The sequence below is a fragment of the Halichondria panicea genome, chromosome 6 (genome assembly GCF_963675165.1).
Source record: "Halichondria panicea chromosome 6, odHalPani1.1, whole genome shotgun sequence".
Taxonomy (NCBI): domain Eukaryota; kingdom Metazoa; phylum Porifera; class Demospongiae; order Suberitida; family Halichondriidae; genus Halichondria; species Halichondria panicea.
The window spans coordinates 599,572-620,929 of record NC_087382.1 but is presented as its reverse complement, the minus strand read 5'-3'; the positions used below and the strand labels follow the sequence as shown (position 1 = coordinate 620,929).

Genomic DNA, 21,358 nt, shown 5'->3' with positions numbered 1-21,358 from the left:
GTGTCTACTAACAAGCGAGTGTTACTTGTAGCAATAATTGTATGCACACTAAATCACTTTCTCTAATTAGCTTAAGAGGCGACGCCCACCAGTCCACTAGAATGTACAGTACGATTATAACAGATCAAAGCTTCTACTATAGCTCTGCAAAAATAATTAGAGTGTTGCATTTCATATCACCTGTCTCTGTTGTTGAATGATGGCGTCTCTCCTGACCAGCTCAGCATCTTTGTGCTCAGTCTGTTCCCTGTGTGCCTGTACAGGGGAACGCTGGTAGGAAAAAGACGTGAATATCACAATTGTACAAGTATTTACAGTACTATAGTAATCTTTCTAAAGAATTACGTAACAAAACTTAACATGCTTTTTACAATGAAACAGCACCCTAGGGTACAGTACTATTGTTATTAGGAATCTCATTCACACACTACATGTACGCACCTTCTTGACTAGTTGAGTGTCCTTCGTCTCTCTCTTTGCTGCCTCCATTGGGTCCGAGTCTCTTGTCAGTGAAGCATCTAAAAGTAAGAATTAAACATTAAAAAGTAATTTGACATATTTTTCGGAAGCGTAAACACATAATTATCATGCACTACGTATCTAATAGACTCACAGATGTCCCTGGCAGATGGTCTCCTCGTCATGTCTTCTTGCAAACAACTGTCGATAAGCTTCCTCAACCTGTGTGTGCGAGGGATCTGGGCAACATGGAATGATCGATCCTTGGCTGATTTGATCGTCTCTAACTTGCAAACAATCTGCGTTAAAATCACCCCAAAGGAAAACACATCCAGGCTATTATCGTAATTCTCCTCTTCCAATCGATAGGCCTCAGGAGGTAGATACCCTCTACGCTGACCAATGGCTGTTAGGGTGGAGCTAAGCTTGGAGGGATCGTAAAGCCGTGACATGCCAAAGTCGGAAATCTTTGCGACAGGCACTGGCAGTGTAAGCTTCAGCAAGACGTTATCGCCACAGAGGTCACGGTGGATAATCTGCTTGCTGTGAATGTAGGCCAGACCACAAGCCATGTCTTTGGAGAGGCTAATTTCACATTCGCTAGTGAGGGACTCTTCATCAAGGCCGGAGAAATAGGATCTCAGATTGCAATCCATCAACTCAACAACGAGGATTGTACCACCTGATTTGGGGTGCTTAGCAGTCGACAAAAACTTCACAACGTTTGGGTGCTTGAACGACTTGAGAAAATCACTCTCACGATCAATTGCATTGCTAGCATCTTCATTTTTGCCAACTGCAATACTTGCCTGCATCTCCATAGCATCGTGAAGCAGCACTTTGACTGCACAAATCTCGCCCCTGTACCTGGCTTTGAAAACTGCTCCAAATGCACCTTTACCGAGTGGCCCGTCTAAGAAAACGGTCAAATCTTCATTGATCTTTTGACGATTATGGTCAACTGTACAGAACAATGTGTGTGGGGTGGGATGAGTGGTTAGTAAGGAATGACTACAGTATAGCGGGTATATTTCGAGGGTATAAATTTTCGCGGATGGACCATTACAAAGGATTTCGCGGATTTATTTTCGTGGTCTGAGTTCCAGCCTTTTGGCGCATGCGCACATCAACATGTAGCCTCGATCCCAGGCCGAGTTTTTGCTTTTTATAACGGTTAGGCGAACAACTGGGCCTGGTACTAGTTGTCTGCGCATGCGTCAAATTTTCATTGTATTTGTGGTCGGCAAAGATATTTAATAAATCAATAATTGAAATTTGTACACAGAAAATGCACAGAGTGAGTGAGTACACAAAAGATGCACATAGGGAGCTGCTTCACAAGGGCCTGGGGAGCTGCCAGTTGTGCTGCAGCACGATTACAGTGACCCAGGGCAACTTCAAGATGATTGAATGCCTTCAAATTACGTTTCAACGATTTAGCAGGCTGCTGGACTTCTCTGATTCTAGGCCCCAACTTGTAACTCAGTTAAACTTTGCTTGAGAAAACGTAAATTTTCTTGATGCCTCTGAGCTACCCAGCAACACTCGAACGATCAGGTCATACTCCAGTCCTGTAAGTATAGGACAATATTAAAGAAACCAAACACGGTTAAACCCTTACCTTAAACTGTCCAGTCTTGTCCGTTAGTATGGCCAAGAGGAACAATGTTGGGATAGCTGGATAGTAGCCATTGCTCCTGTACAGAGAAGTAGACATTCAAAATACGTGTAGATCTACTGTATACATGTACATATTAAATTTCTCGTATTAAACAGGTTATAGTGTCATTGTCGACGAGCTGATGATGGCAGCACCAAGTTCTCTAGCTCACACTCTTCACTTGATCCACCATATTAATGATGATACTATAGATCTTTTAATACCAAACATGAACACGACTTGACATGATAGCATAGGGCCCACACAAAAATATCTGACCTTAACAAGCTTGACAAAGCTTTATACCTTTTCCCTTGTTGTTCAGTCTTCAGAATAATGTTTTCTAAGCTTCAGAGAAGAGAGAAGCTTCAGCTAAGAGCCATTCCAATAATGATAAAACGGGAACTGACTTCTAGTACACGATAGTACACGAATATAAATGTCACGAAAGTGAACGAGAATATCCATTCGTCAGAATCTGACGAACGACTGACGCATGCGCAGACAACTAGTACCAGGCCCAGTTGTTCGCCTAACCGTTATAAAAGCGAAAACTCGGCCTGGGATCTAGGCTAATCAACATGCAGCTGTACCTCCACACCGTTAGCCTCAAATCCAGGCCTAGCCTGTGTGAGGCACCTCTTATTGTCATAGGTGTGGTCAATAATACTGAACACGCCTACTATTCATAAATTTTTGCGATACAGGCTCAATCCGCGAAAACCGCGAACATTTTTATACGCTCAAAATATACCCGCTATACGGTATGTAAACTATTTTTAGACATAATTATGCACCTATCAATAATATGTCTCCTCCCCCACCACCTGGGGAGCACATTAGGGAAATGTAGTGGAATGGTCAATATTTTGACACTACCCTTCTTTGCTTGCAAGACTAATCGCCCTAGGTGGGGCATATCATTTATATAGCTAGGTGAATTAATTGGTACTCACCCTCCGACTTCACATCAGTAGGATTGCTAGACTGTAGATGATCTCTCTCGATAGTCCTGGCTATGTGAATGTGGCCCACAGTAGGACTGGACAATGCTTTGACCATAGATTGCCAGCTTCTCTCTCCTTCATTCAGCCATTCCAACAGCCCCTCACGATAGCAGTCATCAGGATCATTGTTCCATTCTTTGCTGATACTTCTGATTGTAGCTGCAGAGACTTCGAGCATTAACAAGATGTTTCGCCACTTGATTCGAGCTTCAAACGTAGCGAGGTACACTTTGTTTAGATCTGCTATTGTGAGATAGTCAGACATCTTCTCTGTAGAGTGTGGAATGAATGCTTTATAGGAGGGAGTACATAGGTGTGCACAGCTCTAAAGTAAATCATGTACAGTACCTATACAGTACACATGCAGTGCTGTCTGCACTCACTGAAATATGTCGAGGCTACAGTATCTTCCCTTTGATTTCACCAGCTAGTAGGGCCAGGGAACAGCAGACAAACCAAACAACACTCATGAACTACAAGACATGCCCTCTTTCCTTGCACATTGGTATACTGCGCATGCGCCGGAGATTACAAGACAACAAACATGACACAACTTAGATGATTGTGGGAAGATAATAATATACAACTGTCACCACGCATTCATGCACTCCTATGCAACACACAAGACTTGATTATTTCAAGCTAGTTTGTATAGTTTCTTTTTAATGTAACATCGGAAAACATCAGACAAGAGTAGCTGAGAGCATCTTGTGCAGGCAGGGGTGGTGGACAATACCAAAGCACCTGTACATGCATGGGGAGTGACGGTTAATATTATAGTGTACTAGCGTAGTGTGGAATACGGACATAGTATATATAAAATCGTGAATATTTTGTGAATTTGTGAATTAGTCACAGAGAGCGGAATGTTTTACTAATATTGACACCTGTGTATAATTGTGATAGCTTGTTCAAGTTCATGTATAGCTACCTACATGCACGTACGGTAATAAGGTAATGGGGTAACGGGTGAACCCTGACCTCTCTGAAGTTTTTTCACCATTACATGAAGCTATTGTGAATATTTTTTAAACAATATAGAAGGTCCTTCAATGAACTTTAATTTTTAAATGTGCAAACTGATCATTTTGACCCAACCAAAAACTACAGACATGCTTCAAATAAGATGATTCTCTAACAAACTTTGAACGTACGTACTCTACCTACGTAACATAATATAGCAGTTCTTAGGAATCTTCCTACACTGCAAACCCCACCCACCTGCTCCAGTGCTTGTTGTACACCAGCTGGTCTCCTCCGAGGGATGGGCTGGGCAGGGGAAGGGGCGGAGTCTCGGGGGAGCACCAGTCAACAAGGCATACACAGCTCTTCCATTGTGTGGTGGACTATGAACTCTGGGAGGGACTCTGTGGAGAGTGTGTGGGCGGGGGGATAAGACTGGAGGAATGGAGATATTGATTAAACCCCTTGGATTGCCATACTACAAGAATACACACTGTACATTAAGATACTGTACTGCTACTGTAACAATGTGCCTGGGTGCAGAGTTCAAATTTAAAAGCCTTTACGATTGAGGAAACATTTGAAACTTTTCAATAGGAAAGATCGTGCTATTATCATACAAGTACTGGTATAGGTATTTGCAATCTTATTTTAGCGATGTCATAAGCACTCACGAAATTCTCAAGTGTTTGAAACTCGTAATTAAAACATTGCAGTAGTAATACGGTAGTAGACACAAAGTGTGATGACTTCTTCATTTCAAACACGATAATTATACAAGCAATTTTAGGAAGAGCTACAACAGTATTAAGTTAAGTCCTTTAGTTTGGTCATTTTGATGCTAAAGCTAAACACACTATAAACCTAAAAGTTACTGAATACATTTTTTAAACTGGAAATTGGTCATTCAAGTTATCGTATGGGTCTTCAAGGTTTCTGCTGACACAGCACATACGTATACATGCATACTGTGCAAGTCTTGATTAAAATCAGATCCACTAGCTAAACAAACACGTACCACATTCCATAGAGCTACATCTTTTCCTTAAAGCAGCTCTTGACAGAGTCCACAAATGTTATAGTTTAGAGCAGCACACCCCCATTGCCACACCCCCTTGTCCAGTTCCATGTTCTCATACTGTCCAGTGTCGTGTCACCTGTTGGAGACCATCACATCAGCCAAGGATCCATCATTCCATGTTGCCCAGATCCCTCACACACACAGGTGGAGGAAGCGTATCGACAGTTGTTTGCAAGAAGACATGACGAGGAGACCATCTGCCAGGGACATCTGTGAGTCTATTTAGTGTGTGATAATTATATACCGAAACTCACTGATTGTGAGTCAGAGTACAGTATGAATCATGGAATGTCTGTATATCTACAGTACACAGTGATGTCTGTACTGACTGATAATAATCCAGAGACTACAGCATCTCTTCATTCTGATCACAGCTAGCTAGGAGTTCGTGTAGATACACAAGCGAGGGGTCCGCCACTCCTTAAAATCTTGTACGCCTGTGGGCAAAATCTCCTTAAAATCTTAAAATCTCGAAAAATCATCTTAAAATCTTAAAATCTCGCAAAATCTCCTTAAAATCTTAAAATCTCGCAAAATCATCTTAAAATCTTAAAATCTCGCAAAATCTCTTAAAATCTCTCCCTAAAATCCGTAATCTATGTTTCCATCTCCGTAAATCTTGCTACGTCACAGCATGCAGCTGCAGAGTGTTGCAATGGTCTCGAGAGCCCACTGAATAGTATATTACTGTCATTGCTGTTTCCTCTACTGCAACTGCACTGTAAGTCAAGTAGACTTACTAGCAATGGTGTATGGACTGGTGTACATCTAGCTCTAAAAGTAATGTAGGATGCTTAAAGTTTATTTGCATATAATTATTATTATTGCTAAAATAGTTGATACAATTGCAGGAGTTCACTGTTGCACAGCTATATAGGTCACTGGATCCTCTTCCTCCGTCTGATCCCATACAACAATAAGTAAGTTAAACTATAATTATGCAGTGTTCTTTGTTGAACTGACTGCATATTCATGCTGTAGTCCGGACCAGTTGAGCTACATTCAACTCTTTGGAACATCTTTACTAATAGACGTACATCTGATCACAATATAGTGGGTAAGATGAACTATTAAAAAGTATTCTGTTATTGATTGAAATATTTGTGCGTATGCATGCATCAGTGCAGGTACAGTATATATGCACATTCAAGCTTGTCTCTGCTACTACCTCAACTATATACGTACTTGAGTACTACTCGTCAGCTTTGTTTACAGTCTGCATTGCCAAGAATTAAGTGGTAAGTTGCACATGCAGTGGTGTATATAACTAATCGTTGTGTTTATGACTGTATAATTATAATAATTATATAGATCTCATGGCATCTGAGTTGACGACCAGGACAAAGGAAGAAATTGATTTTTTGTCTCTGATGCGTGAGAAACTCCCAACTTATGTGGTGAACTGCATGCTCCCATCTGGTTTTGATGTTCCTGAGGTTATATGCTCAATGGATGTTACTGACGAGCCTGGAAACTCCATATAATAGATTGAACAATTCATAGCTAAGAACTTTGCAGATCAGGATGGTTACAGTAACACGTACATTCAAGCCTCTTCAGCATTGAGCAGTTGTTTCGTCTTTCCTCCTGGCCATAGAATGAGAATAGCAAACTTTGTTTTGGCTATTAAGAAGCAAGATCAGGCTCCAAAACTTATAGCCAAAGTACCAAAAAGGGCCAAATCTATGAAATCAAAATCAACACGGTCCGCAATGATGAGCGATAGCGACATAGACACAGAAAGTATAGCCAGTGTTACAAAACAAGTGAGAAAGAACATTGCTATGTGGATTGGGAAGCAACAATCAAAGCTTCAGGACTTGAAAGAGAATGATCACTTCACCATATTTGTCTCATATGTTCGCAAAAGCCATGATTTATCTGCTTCTGTGAAGTGTCATGCTTGCAATTCGAGAACTCAACTGCAGCGAAGTGCAGTTAACACCTCAACCTTTGCTATATCTAACTGGACTAGACACATTAAGAATTGCTATGCTGCATAGTCACCCTGGTTCCAGAACCAGACCTATCTATTCTTATCTTTCGCCTCCTCTCTCTTCTAGTACAGCTCACACCTCTGGAGGAGAGACATTTGAACAGAATTCCCAGCTGCCTTTGACTGGTGATAACGGAGACGTAGCTAGTGGTGAGAATGAAGTGGCTAACAAGCCATTGGAAGATTCAGCAGATGTAGGACCAAACGTTCCCAATGCTACACTGGACACTCAGGGTATTGCGGGAGATAACCATACTGGTTTATTGTTAGAAGAGTCTGTTCCCAATGATCCTGAGAAAGTGGCTGACCAAAACCAAAACGAGTCAGAGCAGATTTTTCCTGAGGCCCCTCTCTTGAAACGAAGTAAGAGAGGGGCAATTTTGGATTCAAATTCTCGTTTAAGCAGACAAATGAGGGCACTTGAGAAGGCTCAGAGTTCTTCAAATCAGACTCGATTGGACGACTTTTTCTCTCTTTTGGATGAAGTTGAAGTTCTTTGCCTGAAAAATGAGAAGCTTACCAGTTTACTCAAGCAAAGTAATTCAGGCTTCAACTATGAATTGTACAGTCCAATTCTACGGCAAATAACATGTATAATGCTGAAAAGAATGCTAGGAGCTCAAAACATGGATACAGGCATGCTGACATCGTAAAGAAATTTGCAACAGCCTTGTTTATCTACTCAGGCCCCCTAGCCTACGACTTTCTGCAGCAAAATTTGTCTCAAGCTTTGCCATCTCTGAGAACAGTGCGTCGACTCGTTTACAGTGAGTATAAGCCGATAACTGAAGGAGAATTTCGTTTTGACGAATTGGAAGCATACCTTAATAAACACAATGCACCTAAAGTAATATCTCTTGGAGAAGATGCTACAAGAGTTGTATCTCGAGTGGAATATGACAGTGAGACTGATCGGTGTGTTGGCTTTGTTCTGCCCTCCAGCAAGAATGGCACGCTTAAAGCCGACTCATTTTTAGCTGTCTCATTCGAAGCAATTGAGAGAATGTTTTCTACCACCACAATTGCTAAGTATGCTTATGTGTACATGGCCAAACCTCTGAGTACATGTAATGTCCCAGCTTTTTGTCTGTCATGTTTTGGTACTGATAACAAATTCACAACGGAAGAAATTGTACTACGCTGGAAGTACATTTTAGATGAGTGTCAGCAGCGAGGAATCACGGTGCTAACAATCAGCTCAGATGGAGACACTCGTCTTTTGACTGGTATGCGGATGTGCAGTGGCCTTAATGTCACCAACGTGAGTAAGCTACATGTATCTAATGTCATACCAAAATCAGAGGTTCCGTCTAATTGGCATTCTTGGTTCTCCTTGAAACGACCCACATCTATAGCCTTGATTCAAGACACTGTACATATAGCAGTCAAGTTAAAGTGCCGGTTGCTTAAACCATCAATTGTACTTCCAATGGGAAGTTTTGTTGCAGGTGCACATCACCTTCGTATTCTACAATTAACGGTTGGCAAAGATATTCACGGCCTAAGAGAAAGAGATGTAGATCACAAAGATAAACAAAACTTTGATGCTGTTATGCACATGATTAGAGCTGCCCCATTGTTAGAAAGCATTCCAGATTCTGTGGGCACAAAAACTTACATCGACCTTCTAGAATGTGTTGTGGACAGCTACATCAATAAACTAACTAGTCCAATTGAACGTGTTGAGAAAATTTGGTTTGTCACTTTCTTTCTCCGCTATTGGCGTCTATGGATTAAATTACATCCCCTGTACAATCTGACAGACAATTTCATTACTTTTAATGCACATATGTGCATTGAATTGAACGCTCATTCTTTGATAACGATCATTCGAACAATCAGAGATACACTTAAGCAATCGGAGTACTTTCTTCCTAGCAGTTTTGGATCACAATCATGTGAAGGGTTGTTTAGATCTGCACGGAGTATGTCAAGTGTATTTTCTACTTTTATCAATTTTGGCATGCTTGGATTGCTGAGACGCATTCACCGTCTCCAAGTTCAGGCCATCATCCAAGCAGAGTCGTCCACAACTGATATAGTTTTTCCACAGCTGAAAAAGCACAATGCCAAAGATGGAGACACCTCTATGAAGAGTGTAACTTCACCCCAAACTGTATGTGAGCTTTCAGACTCTGACATTGCCGATGCTGTTCAGAGAGTAAAAATAATGGCACGTGGGAGAATTGAGAAACTGGGAATGGCAGATCTGTTGATTGAACATAAACAGTGGGAGGATCAGGCAGATGTGATTGATGATATTGACGTCGTCTTTGGTGACTCTGAGGACAGCTCCGATGATGAATTGGAAAAACGGTCTGAATCCAGCTTAATTCAAGAAATGTGTCTGGATACCGACTCCAGCCATGTTAGGGAAGATGTAGAAAATTTGTCTAAGAACCAACTGATAACTTCAGATTTGAAAGATAAGCTAGATACCCTTCATAGACATCTCACTAAAACCTCAACTTCTAACACCATCTCAACATACGGACCAATACAAGCACCTGAATTTCCAGACATGTGTTCAGAACCCCCACGAAAAAAACCTGCACTGCTTTCTCGAAAACCGTTCGTAGAAGTGCACCCTGATGTATATATCAGAAAGACAACTGCATTGTGGTTGTTCCAAGAAGGTGAAAGGGTGTCTTCTGATCGGTTGTTTAGAGTACGGACCAACCAACCTTTCTCTTTAAGCAGTACAATTGTAACAAAGTCACCAGTAACAAACAGCCAATTGCCAACTACCAATGTTATGCACATAGGGGATGTTTGTGTGTTCATGGCTGGTGAGCATAAGTGGTCTATTGGGAAGATATTGCAGTTTGCCCTAAACCATAAGAAAAAAAAGATTCAGCAATACAAGGGGTCAACAGCAGAGATATCACCAAGCGTTGGTGTGCTGTGTTCATGGTTTGAGGTGCAAAAAGGTTCAACCAGATTGTTTAAGTTGTTTGACAATCCTGCTATCACACACACATACGTACCAACCACAACGTATGTTTGCACTCTCAACAATGCCTGTATTGATGAAGCAGTCAGCACAATTCAACAAGCACCAAGCACTCTGCTTCGATTCAGTCCTGAGCACCACAAACTAGCAATGGCTCAAGAATTTGTTCTGACCAAAGAATGTGAATGTTTTATAAACAGTTCGACAGTAACCATTGACACAAGCACAAATTCTGATATTACTATCATTTCAGACTCAAGTGATTCATCCGAGTCAACTATTTGGAAGAAAATTGATCATTTTCATCTCTACCACCAAGACCACAGTATTCTGCTAAGCCGTAATGCCTGGTTGAACGACAATCATGTAAATTGTGCCCAATACTTGCTAAAAAAGCAATTCACTCATCTGCATGGCCTACGGTGCTCTGTGTTACAACAGTCGCAATATATCAGTCCTCTCTCACAGGAGTCTCTACAAATTTTGCACGTTTCTAGCAACCATTGGATAGCTCTGTCTACACTTCAGTGCAGTACCACAAATTTGATTCCCACTGCATGTCTATACGACTCGTTGTATAGGGGAATAAGCATGGACACTCAAACACTTTTGGCCAAGTTTCTAGCAAATGGAACAAGAGACTCAGAGCAACAACTTTCCGTCGCTGTAGCAAATGTGGCACAACAATCAGGCGCTTCAGACTGTGGATTGTTTGCTATCGCTTTCATTACGCATTTAGCACATAGCCTAAACCCCTGCTACTGCAATTTCAAACAAAATGCAATGAGAGAGCATTTCTTGAAATGCATTGACCAAGCAACCATGACACCCTTTCCGACTAACTCACAAAGAACAGCCAGATTAGCGATAACAAAGGAAATAGTGGAGATTCAATTGTATTGCTATTGTAGACTGCCTGATAATGGCTCAAAAATGGTTGAGTGTGAGAGCAGCGGGTGTAAACTGGGAGGCTGGTTTCACCTCAAGTGTGTCAATGCTTTCGAAGTGAAGAAAAACAATAAATGGATCTGTAACAATTGTAGAGGAGTATAATTTTTATGTATATTTACAATTCACAATGCAATGCATTTTCATTTCACAATGCCCCCTATATACTTTAAATTCATAATAATTATGTACATAATAATTTATATATAAAGCTATAATTATACCTATACTCGCTATAGACTTATAATTATAGATTCACTCAGTATAGCTATAGTGAAACCCATAATAACTAGCTAGCTAGCTATAGATCCACTGCATGTCATGCAGGAGAATTTGGAAGAGCTGGAATAAGAAGGACAGCTGGTAGAAGAACAGTTTAAACCTGGAACAACATGAACAATGTGTTGCATATAGACTTTATAGAGCTGTTATGGGCCCCTGCAGTCCTTGAAATCTTCTGAAATCTTTTGAAATCTTCTGAAATCTTCTAAAATCTTCTGAAATCTCTAAAATCATTGAAATCTTCCAAAATCTTCTGAAATCTCAAAATCTCTGAAATCCGTAAAATCTTGTAAAATCTCCCGAATCTCGAGATTTTAAAATCCCGTACACAAATTTTCATAGTGTCGGACCCCTCGATACACAAGTACAAGAGAATTAGATTGAGTTTTGCAGCAAGACACACCCTTTTTCTTGTCACATGCAATAACATTGCTGAATCAGCAAACATGCACATGTCTACTTTTACATGTAGACCAGAGAGAGAGAACAGGAGTTGAAACAAGAAATTGAACAAGTGGCCAAACATTTCACTGTCTGGAAGCTTTGTCCAGTCCTATTGTGGGCCACAGTGACATAGCCAGGACTATGTACAGTCTACGGGTGCTAGCACTGAGGAAGCCAACGTCGTATAGGTATGAGAAGGGCAGGCAACTCAATGAGTGACTCTAGACTGCATAGGAAGATGACAATTCTGAGCCTGTGTTAGTGTACAGTGTGTTGTACAGTACATTATAGCATGAGATGAGTGAGTGCCTACTGCAATGGAGTCTTGTAAGCAATGGTGACAATTCCGAGCTGCTTCTGTTATTCTGGTTGAGTGTGTCTGTTTGGTTTGTGCTTTACACTGTGTTGGTGTGAGTGGTGTTTTCATATCATTCAATGGTTTCCTCTCTCCTACAGTTGAGGAGACAAGAAGAGGCACTGAGAATGGAGGTACGGAGTACATTAGCTGGAAAATGCATTTGTGTCATACTTTATAGAGTCCCTTAAAGTCAATCAAGGTCAGCTATAGTGTGTCATATTCAGCACATGATGTGTGTTTCCCTGTAATGTATTTGAAGGTGTGCCATGTAAAATCATGTACGATCCCCCCCCCCCACACACACACACACACACCTTTAGGCCTACTATGCTGCTAAGAGAGGGGCCTCGCGTAAACTGGCCACTCAGACGCTAACAGACCCCAGCAGTATGGAAAATGGTCTGTCATCAGAGACTAAAAACTCCCCTGACACCCAGCCCTTACATGCAGCCCACCTCCAGTCTGGTGAGCAGCCTATAAGCAGTGAGGGACAGTCTGAAGACATGGGTCCATGGACAGGGGCTACTGAGGAACCTTCATCAAGAACAAGGTATGTGTGTATAATGTGTAGTTATGCAGTGCAATGAGTCGACTGTGTACTATTGAATGTACAGTACACAGAATGGGAACCTAGTATGCTTACTAGTCTGTGTGTACATGCACTTGTATACAAGGTATGCTTCAATGTATGCAGTTTAGGTGTGTACAGGGAAATGTCTGTCAATTGGCTTTGAATTTTCTCACCCCTTACTTCCTAAGCCCTCAAACTTCCACTCAGTATGACTATGACCATGTGACTCTTTAACCCCTCAGTTCTTGAGCCCCACCTCTTACTGTCTGACTCGGAAGAGGAGATAGACTTTGGATTCTGGGAGAAGGCGTCCACCCTACCCTCGGACAAGACCCCAACCATGCAAGGAAGGACCTGAACTTGTTATGAGACTGTCACATAATTAGTATAATTATTGTCGGTTTCTTGTCTATTCGGGAAATTTAATTATGTACCAACTAATGCCATTGATTGTTTTTGCGTAATCTTTAATAGCTGCCAATTGAAATTCAGTTGCAACTTTAATTATTATGCTAGAAAAGTATCATTAATTTATAATTATAACATGAAGGACATGAAAAAAACTAAGAACTTATAGAGAAGAAATCCACAGTTTGGATTTTAATCTTATTTACTATCTGTCCTCCGGCTACAATAACCTCTCCACTAGGAAGTACTGAGCATGTGCAGCAGTATCGTACAGTAGGCAGGTCTCCTACTTTCAACCACCTCCTGGTGTCAGGCTGGTAGAGGTGGATCGATGAACTTGGGTTGACTCTGTCATTCGCTCCACCAACGGCTAATAGTGACCTCCCAATACTGAGAGGAGCTGACAACTCGAGCGGCACTTCCTCTAACGTCTGCCAGAGAGTGGGTGTGTCCGAGTTGGAAAGGGCTTTGGCAATGAGTTCATTGAGGTCAACGTGGTGCACTGTCTTGGTTGGCCCAGTGTGATCGTACCCTCCCATTAGGTAGAGGGTGTTTCCTATGAGAGTTGATTTCAGTTCTGATCGTGAGTTAGGTAGTGACTGAGCAATGTACCATCTTCTTGATACCACGTCCAACACCTCCACAGAGGAGATACGACCATCACCATCACGCCCACCAGCTACAATTATGTGGTTGTTGAAGGAGACAGCTGTTGAGGATTGACGAGCAATGTTCATTGGTGGGTACGGGTGAGTCCATTCCCCTGACTCGAGCACTGAAAGTTGATTGCTGGGTGTGTTTTTTTTTGGATCACGTCCTCCCACTAGCACTAGTCGATTAGCGAGTGATGTCATACCAAACCACTTGGCAGTGTACTCTGGTAGTTTGGTCCATTGATCTTGCTCGAGCTTCATCACTGTACACATGTTACGATAATTGTCTGCACTGCCTCCACCAACATACGCCGTGTCACCGATAACAACACTCTGTACTGTGTAGCCAATCTTGATTGGCATATCTTTTCCTCTTCTCCATTTCAGAGTGAGTGGCAACTCTCTGGGAGGGGGACCCTGAATAATGAATGAGGATAGTGTCTACGTTATAGATAGTACACGGGCATGAGGTATCTATGTGAAGCCCGAGGGATGAGGGACACTATAACACATACACTGCAAAAACACTTTTGTTATTGTGACACAGTTTGCTACCGGCACAAAATGTTATCTTGACAAAACGTTTGTCAATTTCCTGCAATTATTGTTATAACGACAAATCATAGTTTATTTAACTATTAATATAGTTTATCTAACTATTAATATTTGTTATTATAATGGTAGATTGTTATTTGAACACATGTGTTGTTATTTTGTCGAAGCGTTGTTGATCTCACATTTAGTGGAAGTTACCGTTCATTGTCAAATTAACATTAACCCTTTAACCGCCACGGGCCACGATCGTGGCCCGCAATAAGTGACTTTTTTTGCGAAATTCTAATTCTGCGATACTTAGGAAGTAGCTCGAACTACGCACATCCCTGTATAGAGGAAGAGCTGTAGAATCACGTGCAATTTAGTTTAGAATTTTCCAAGCCACGTTGCTATGTTAAAATTTCATTAGCATCTTACCGCACGAAGTTTATAGCTATGGCTAGATTGTTTACTTGTGCCGATGTGCTTGAACAGCTTGAGGACAGCAATGGCGATGTCTCCTCTGGTGATGACAGTGCCTATGAAGGAGAGGGGATAGTAGGATACCTCCCAAAGGCTACCAGCTTTATGCCAGACGCTGATGAACTGTCTGGGACTGATGACATGCATGACATGGACCTAGACGCTAGCTATGGACCAGGACGGTGAAAGACTAGGAGAGGGCTCACTGTGTGACTCTAGTAAGTAGTATAGTATAGCTAGAATATCAGTAGTGTAAGTATAGTATAGCTAAAATAGAATTAGCAGTAATGAACAGTCTTTATGTGAGCTTGTAAATTTCATAGATCGTTCACCGAGCCCCACCTTCTCTCTGATGTCAAGATATATCTTAGCACTGTTACATTCATATGATGTGAAAATCAAGCTTAGTCAAGCCTTTATACCATATGATAGGCTGATCCATGAAAAAAAAATTTTTGGATTTTATCTCACCGCTGGCCGGGCATTTAAAATGATAAAAACGGGTGGGCGCAATAACCGTCGTTGCTATGGCAACACATGTTGCACCATTTTATTCCTTGTTGTATGGGAATTCTATTGGTATATGGTTGCTAGGCATTTTATTGCTCTGGAAACCCGATAGAGAATTTACAGACATTTCACTTCACTGTTAATTAAGAATCTGACGGTTAAAGGGTTAATGTGTGACAATAACAAATTATAAAGTTACAGCTAGAACTCTACTAAAAGATACGTGCAAGTTTGCATCACTGATTTCAACCTACTCAACCTATACTCGATTACCCTAGCTCGTAATAAATTGTCTACACTGAAACATCTCAGTTGCCCTGATGCTTATATCTTTGCATGCTCATGTTCAATTGTGTATGTAGCAATTGGAGACTTGTGACTGGGCATGGTAAGTTACAGTGGCAGTGAAGAAGTCAGGAGCCTCCAGAGTCCTTCAGTGCAGTGCAGTGCAGGCAGCCTTCTCTCTATAGCCTCCTTCACAAGGCCTGGCCTGAAGAGCGGCCTGGGATCGAGCTTCTCTCTAGCCTCTAACTCTAGCTAGTCTCGAGGCCAGGAGAGTTTGGCCTCGAGACTATAATTATAAGCTGGAACTATAGGTGTGGCATGAGGGGGCGTTCAGGAATAACAGGGCGAGGCCTCAAACATACTTAGCACATGGTGCTTGCAGCTGCACCAGACTGCAGCTGCTCATGCAGCTTTATACCATCACTGACTGCATGCCTGTACCCCTGGCCCTGGGCTACCATGTTCCATGTACACCAGCTAGGATCTAGGAGTCAAGAGTCACCTGCATCTGCAGCTTGAAAGAAAAGACAATTGCAAGTTAGTCAGTGCTCATTGCTAAACTCAACTTATTGCTCAATACTCTCTTTCAGATTTTCTTAAAGAGTAGATAGTACCACCATCTCAAAGAAAAAAGTTAAGTTCCATTGCATGCTGTTGGCGCATGGCATGTACATGATCCCAAAACTCTCTGAATTCACAGTTTACAAATCACTGCTATACCGTATCGGCGTATAACTCCACCATGTACCAGCTTCAAAGAAAAAGGATTTAAGTTATGCTGCTCATTGCTAAATAAATGTGTTTACGTGTTTCTTCCAGCTGCAGATTTTACCGTACCTCGGCCCCACAATGTGTACCAGCTAAGCCCGGGAGTCTACTTAACCACCTTCATCGACTTCAAAGAAACGACTTGCAAGTTATGTCAGATTCCATAAAACTATATAGCTAGCTAGAGGGCAACTGTCCCTGGCCTGGTTTCGACCTTCATCTGTAGCATACTGATTTACGAGTTTGTGTCTTCATGCACTGGTTTCGACTGGTCAACTTCGTCCATGGGGTGATAGTTAGTATACTGATTTACGAGTTTGTGTGTATGTGTCCTCATGTGTCAGTTACACTGGTTTCGACTGGTCAACTTTGTCCATGGGGTGATAGCTAGCATACTGATTTACGAGTTTGTGTGTATGTGTCCTCACGTGTCAGTTACACTGGTTTCGACTGGTCAACTTCGTCCATGGGGTGATAGCTAGCATTGTAATTTACCAGTTTGTGTGTATGTGTCCTCATGCGTCAGTTACACTGGTTTCGACTGGTCAACTTCGTCCATGGGGTGATAGCTAGCATTGTAATTTACCAGTTTGTGTGTATGTGTCCTCACGTGTCAGTTACACTGGTTTCGACTGGTCAACTTCGTCCATGGGGTGATAGCTAGCATTGTAATTTACCAGTTTGTGTGTATGTGTCCTCACGTGTCAGTTACACTGGTTTCGACTGGTCAACTTCGTCCATGGGATGATAGCTAGCATTGTAATTTACCAGTTTGTGTGTATGTGTCCTCATGCGTCAGTTACACTGGTTTCGACTGGTCAACTTCGTCCATGGGATGATAGCTAGCATTGTAATTTACCAGTTTGTGTGTATGTGTCCTCATGCGTCAGTTACACTGGTTTCGACTGGTCAACTTCGTCCATGGGGTGATAGCTAGCATTGTAATTTACCAGTTTGTGTGTATGTGTCCTCATGTGTCAGTTACACTGGTTTCGACTGGTCAACTTCGTCCATGGGGTGATAGCATACTGATTTAGTGTGTATGTGTCCTCATGCGTCAGTTACACTGGTTTCGACTGGTCAACTTCGTCCATGGGGTGATAGCTAGCATTGTAATTTACTAGTTTGTGTGTATGTGTCCTCACGTGTCAGTTACACTGGTTTCAACTGGTCAACTTCGTCCATGGGGTGATAGCTAGCATACTGATTTACGAGTTTGTGTGTATGTGTCCTCATGTGTCAGTTACACTGGTTTCGACTGGTCAACTTCGTCCATGGGGTGATAGCTAGCATACTGATTTACGAGTTTGTGTGTATGTGTCCTCATGTGTCAGTTACACTGGTTTCGACTGGTCAACTTCGTCCATGGGGTGATAGCTAGCATACTGATTTACGATTTTGTGTGTATGTGTCCTCACGTGTCCGTTACACTGGTTTCGACTGGTCAACTTCGTCCATGGGGTGATAGCTATAGCATACTGATTTACGAGTTTGTGTGTATATGTGTCCTCACGTGTCAGTTACACTGGTCAACTTCGTCCATGGGGGTGATAGCTTATACTATTTACATTTTGCACTACATATGTGTTGGTAACTATAGTGACTTCAATCTTTGTTCTGTAGGAGCGAAAATGATCTGAGGGATGTAGCGTTCATGAAACCAAACGAAACGCCTGCAGTTCACTGTACTGGAATTTCAAGAAACGCTAAGTGATGAACACTAAAAACAATTTACTGACAGAAGAAATTATTGTGCTGCATGTCATGTGATCCAGTGATCTTATTCTATCATAAACTCATTGTTCTAATACCGTTTGACCTTCTGCATGTGCGTACGTGCGCGAGAAAACAACTAATTAAATGACAAAGGTATAGTGTTAATTTAACAAAGAAATTCACTTTATACCAGTGTTAATTCAGCATTCACTTTGCTATTTTGACATAGAAGTACAATAAATTGGTGAAATTCAGATGACATAATACTTTGTTGTTTTGACATAATTTCTTTGCTTGAATGACAAAACATTGTAGGTTGTTTTACCTTTGTCATTCTAACAAATATTATTCTGTCATGTGAGATTCATCACCGGGACAAACTTTTGTTTGTTAAATTAACAAAAGTGTTTTTGCAGTGTAGATACCGAATGCACATGTGCTAACTAATTTAGATCCCACTTTTCATTGGCTGCCTCAGGCAAGAAGTGTATCTATAAAAGCAGCGAGCCTTAGCAACAGCTTTAGTTTTGAAAATGTCCTGTTCTGACAAGCTAGATGAGTTCTGCTTCTCTGCTAAAAACCTTTGCATTGGCCTTGCTTCAACATTGGAATGGACAAACTAGTGTCTCCACCTTGTGCAGGAAGCACTCTGCAACAATTGAGCCCAGCCTCCTCTTTTCTCTGCACTCAAGCCCCACCCCAGCTCAAGCTTCTCAGTAAACTGTTCTGATCTGTACGCTAGCCAGCAAGGAACAGCTTGCAGCAATGCTACAGTGCACTATATTGTTCCCAGGAGTCTACCTATTTTGAAACATGGCTGTTAGAAACAGAAGTCAGGAGGACGAAGTTGACAAATGCTACTTAGTTGAAGACATGCTTTCATGCTTGTGACAATGGACCCAGAACATGCAGTTAAAATCATTGGCTCTTAGTGTTCCTCGTAGACTGGCGGACAAGAAAAGATACTGGTGAACCCTACCATAAACCCAGCAAACGCTATAGAAACTGGTAGTGAAAAAACTGAATAGCCATAGCTAATTATCATACAGCTACAGCTTTATTATCATTTCTGTACATTCAAAAAATTATACTTGTACTTTATACCCTCAAGCTTATAATTCCCTGGGAAACTATGAGATTATGGCTCATAATTCCCTGCTAAACACACACAAGTGGGATCTAATAACAAGCGAGTGTTACTTATTTATAGCTATAATGAAACAGCACCCTGAGGTACAGTGCTGTTGTTTGTGGCTGCAGTTAGGAATCTCATTCACACACTACATGTACGCACCTTCTTGATTGGTTGAGTGTCCCTCTTTGTTGCCTCCATTGAGTCCGAGTCTCTTGTCAGTGAAGCATCTAATTAAACGTTAAAAGGAAAATCGACACATTATTCGGAAGCGTAAAACACATAATTATCATGCACTAGGTACTTTATAGTGCTAAATTTTGGTCAACTGTACAGAACAATGTGTGTAGGTGGGGGAGTGGTAATGTAGTGAAATAATTATACTAATTAACAAACTACGTATCATTAAGTTATGCACCTATCAATGATATACCCCACCACCTGGGGAGCACGTGAGGGAAATGTAGTGGAATGGTCAATATGGTCAATATAGTAGAATGGTCAATATCACACTGTTGTCTGACCCTTCTTCGAGTGAAGGGGTGTGGCTTGCGATACTAATAACCCTAGGTTGCGATACTAATAACCCTAGGTGGGGGGGAGGGGGGTGGGGCATATCGTTCATATATATAGATGCATTAATGCACCTATCAATGTAAATCCCCACCCCCCTCCCTGGATAGGGTGGGGATTTGACACTGGGAGTTGCAAACCCCCCTCTTCAGGGGGGTAGTTTTCAGTACAAATACACTACCGTAGAAACTGGATTATTAGCGCTTACTCGACTATAAGCGTATCTTTATTTTAAGCACATGCTCAACGGCAGGCTTTTTATACTCGAATTGAAGCGCTTTTCCAATTATGCAAGTTCCTGGTCAATTTAAAATGATGTAAATGAACTGTAAAATGAACTGTAACATAATAGTATGATATAGATCCAGTTAGGGTTGCCTGCTTGCCTTGCTTGCTCACTTTCTAGCTAGCTTGCGAGTCAGCACTCATCACAGAGACATCCGGTTGCTGGGTGGGGCTCGAAATGACTGCATTATAGGCGCATTCTCGAATATAAGCGTATAGAGCTCTGCTATTGACCCCAAAAGCGCATGCGCTAATAATTCAGTTTCTACGGTACTAAAGCACTACAAATACCCCTCCCCTAACCCACGGGATTTGACACAGTCACAAAGAATAAACAACATAGCACATAATTATGGAGTACACTCTGTATACAATAGTAAGTCTGTGGTTCTATTTCAACTCAATGAAACCACAGCTCCAGCAATCACAAGTGATCCAGCTTTCTATACTGGCTGTTTGTTCCTTCCAAAGAGCTACATGTACACATGCCAGTGGGAGGTTATAAAAAAGAACTAGAAGTTAAAATTATAGTATACTGACTTGTGGCTGCTGAGTATACAAACTTAATTACAAAAGCCCCACCCCAGGGGAATCAAATGACTTACAAATGCCCCACCCTATCCCAGGAGGGGGGGGGGGGGTGGGGGTTTGCATTGATAGGTGCATAATTGGTACTTACCCTCTGACTTCACATCAGTAGGATTGCTAGACTGTAGATGATCTCTCTCGATGGTCCTGGCTATGTGAACGTGGCCCACAATAGGACTAGACAATGCTTTGACAACATCTTCCCAGCTTCTCTCCCCACCTTTCAGCCATTCTTTCAAACCCTCACGATAGCAGTCATCAGGATCATCTCGCCATTTCGTACCTATACTGTCGATAGTATCTGAGGATATCTCAAGAACCAGCAAGAAGTTTCGCCACTTCACTCGAGCATCAAACGTAGCTATGTATAGTTTTCCTAGATCTGCTATTGTGAGGTAAGTGTCAGACATCTTCTCTGTAGAGTGTGGAATAAGATATTGCAGTGAAATGTATGAGCATAGTTTATATTGGGAGTGTGCAATGATTACTACACTAAAGATCTACAGTATACAGTGCTGTCTAGTCTGTACTCACTGATAATAATCCAGAGGCTACATCTTCTTCAAATTTAATACACATGTAGTCTACGTACGTACATGTACAACACATGTCTACATGTACTTAACCTCGCGTACTTATAACAGCTACTGAGCTACAAGATACTCCCCCTTTTGAGCAAAAATATTGCTGTATCAGCAAAC

At 41.6% G+C, this 21,358-nt stretch overlaps 3 protein-coding genes and 2 long non-coding RNA genes across 16 annotated transcripts in view; 2 read left to right on the top strand and 3 right to left on the bottom strand.

Moving 5' to 3' along the window:
• LOC135337608 (uncharacterized) overlaps positions 1-21,358 on the bottom strand; it is a 31,626-nt gene that overhangs the window by 1,162 nt on the left and 9,106 nt on the right. The window contains exons 1-5 of one of the 3 annotated variants that reach the window (XM_064533572.1): positions 3,510-3,651; positions 3,076-3,396; positions 614-1,420; positions 442-518; positions 181-270 (exon numbers count right to left, since the gene is read on the bottom strand). The exons of 1 other annotated variant lie outside the window; for it this stretch is intronic. In XM_064533572.1, the coding sequence (XP_064389642.1) occupies positions 181-270; positions 442-518; positions 614-1,420; positions 3,076-3,391 (1,290 nt within the window). In that variant the 5' untranslated portion in view covers positions 3,392-3,396; positions 3,510-3,651. Of the gene's footprint in view, positions 1-180; positions 271-441; positions 519-613; positions 1,421-3,075; positions 3,397-3,509; positions 3,652-21,358 lie in introns of those variants that run through there. One more of the 3 variants, XM_064533573.1, reaches the window with a different exon arrangement.
• LOC135337650 (uncharacterized) overlaps positions 1-21,358 on the top strand; it is a 102,374-nt gene that overhangs the window by 79,456 nt on the left and 1,560 nt on the right. For 6 of the 9 annotated variants that reach the window (XM_064533630.1, XM_064533631.1, XM_064533632.1 and 3 more), the window contains one exon: positions 12,472-12,701. In XM_064533630.1, coding sequence (XP_064389700.1) covers positions 12,472-12,701 — 230 coding nt within the window. Of the gene's footprint in view, positions 1-11,791; positions 11,982-12,249; positions 12,351-12,471; positions 12,702-21,358 lie in introns of those variants that run through there. The other 3 variants (XM_064533633.1, XM_064533635.1, XM_064533634.1) reach the window with 3 other exon arrangements.
• On the bottom strand, positions 3,990-6,038 carry LOC135337684 (uncharacterized). Its single transcript, XR_010395243.1, has 3 exons — positions 5,500-6,038; positions 5,108-5,367; positions 3,990-4,493 (listed from the first exon to the last, which is right to left on the bottom strand). It is a non-coding gene; the product is annotated as an uncharacterized LOC135337684 (long non-coding RNA).
• LOC135337629 (kelch-like protein 17) lies at positions 13,204-21,348 on the bottom strand. The gene is made up of 4 exons (XM_064533598.1): positions 21,192-21,348; positions 20,749-21,072; positions 19,374-19,441; positions 13,204-14,200 (listed from the first exon to the last, which is right to left on the bottom strand). The coding sequence occupies exons 2-4, from the start codon at positions 21,065-21,067 to the stop codon at positions 13,286-13,288; spliced, it is 1,302 nt and encodes a 433-aa protein (XP_064389668.1). The 5' UTR covers positions 21,068-21,072; positions 21,192-21,348; the 3' UTR covers positions 13,204-13,285.
• LOC135337676 (uncharacterized) lies at positions 14,561-18,171 on the top strand. 2 transcript variants are annotated; one of them, XR_010395233.1, is made up of 4 exons: positions 14,561-16,132; positions 16,186-16,228; positions 16,296-16,511; positions 17,987-18,171. It is a non-coding gene; the product is annotated as an uncharacterized LOC135337676 (long non-coding RNA). The 2 variants fall into 2 exon arrangements; XR_010395232.1 differs by having other exon boundaries at positions 16,296-18,171.

Coding starts and splice junctions, on each gene's coding strand:
- LOC135337629 (XM_064533598.1), bottom strand. CDS start 21,067: ATGTCTGACACTTACCTCACAATAGCAGATCTAGGAAAACTATACATA. Junction 19,442..20,748: donor TACTGATGTGAAGTCAGAGG/GTAAGTACCAAT, acceptor ACGTTTAATTAG/ATGCTTCACTGACAAGAGAC. Junction 14,201..19,373: donor ACACTCAACCAATCAAGAAG/GTGCGTACATGT, acceptor TTCATTATTCAG/GGTCCCCCTCCCAGAGAGTT.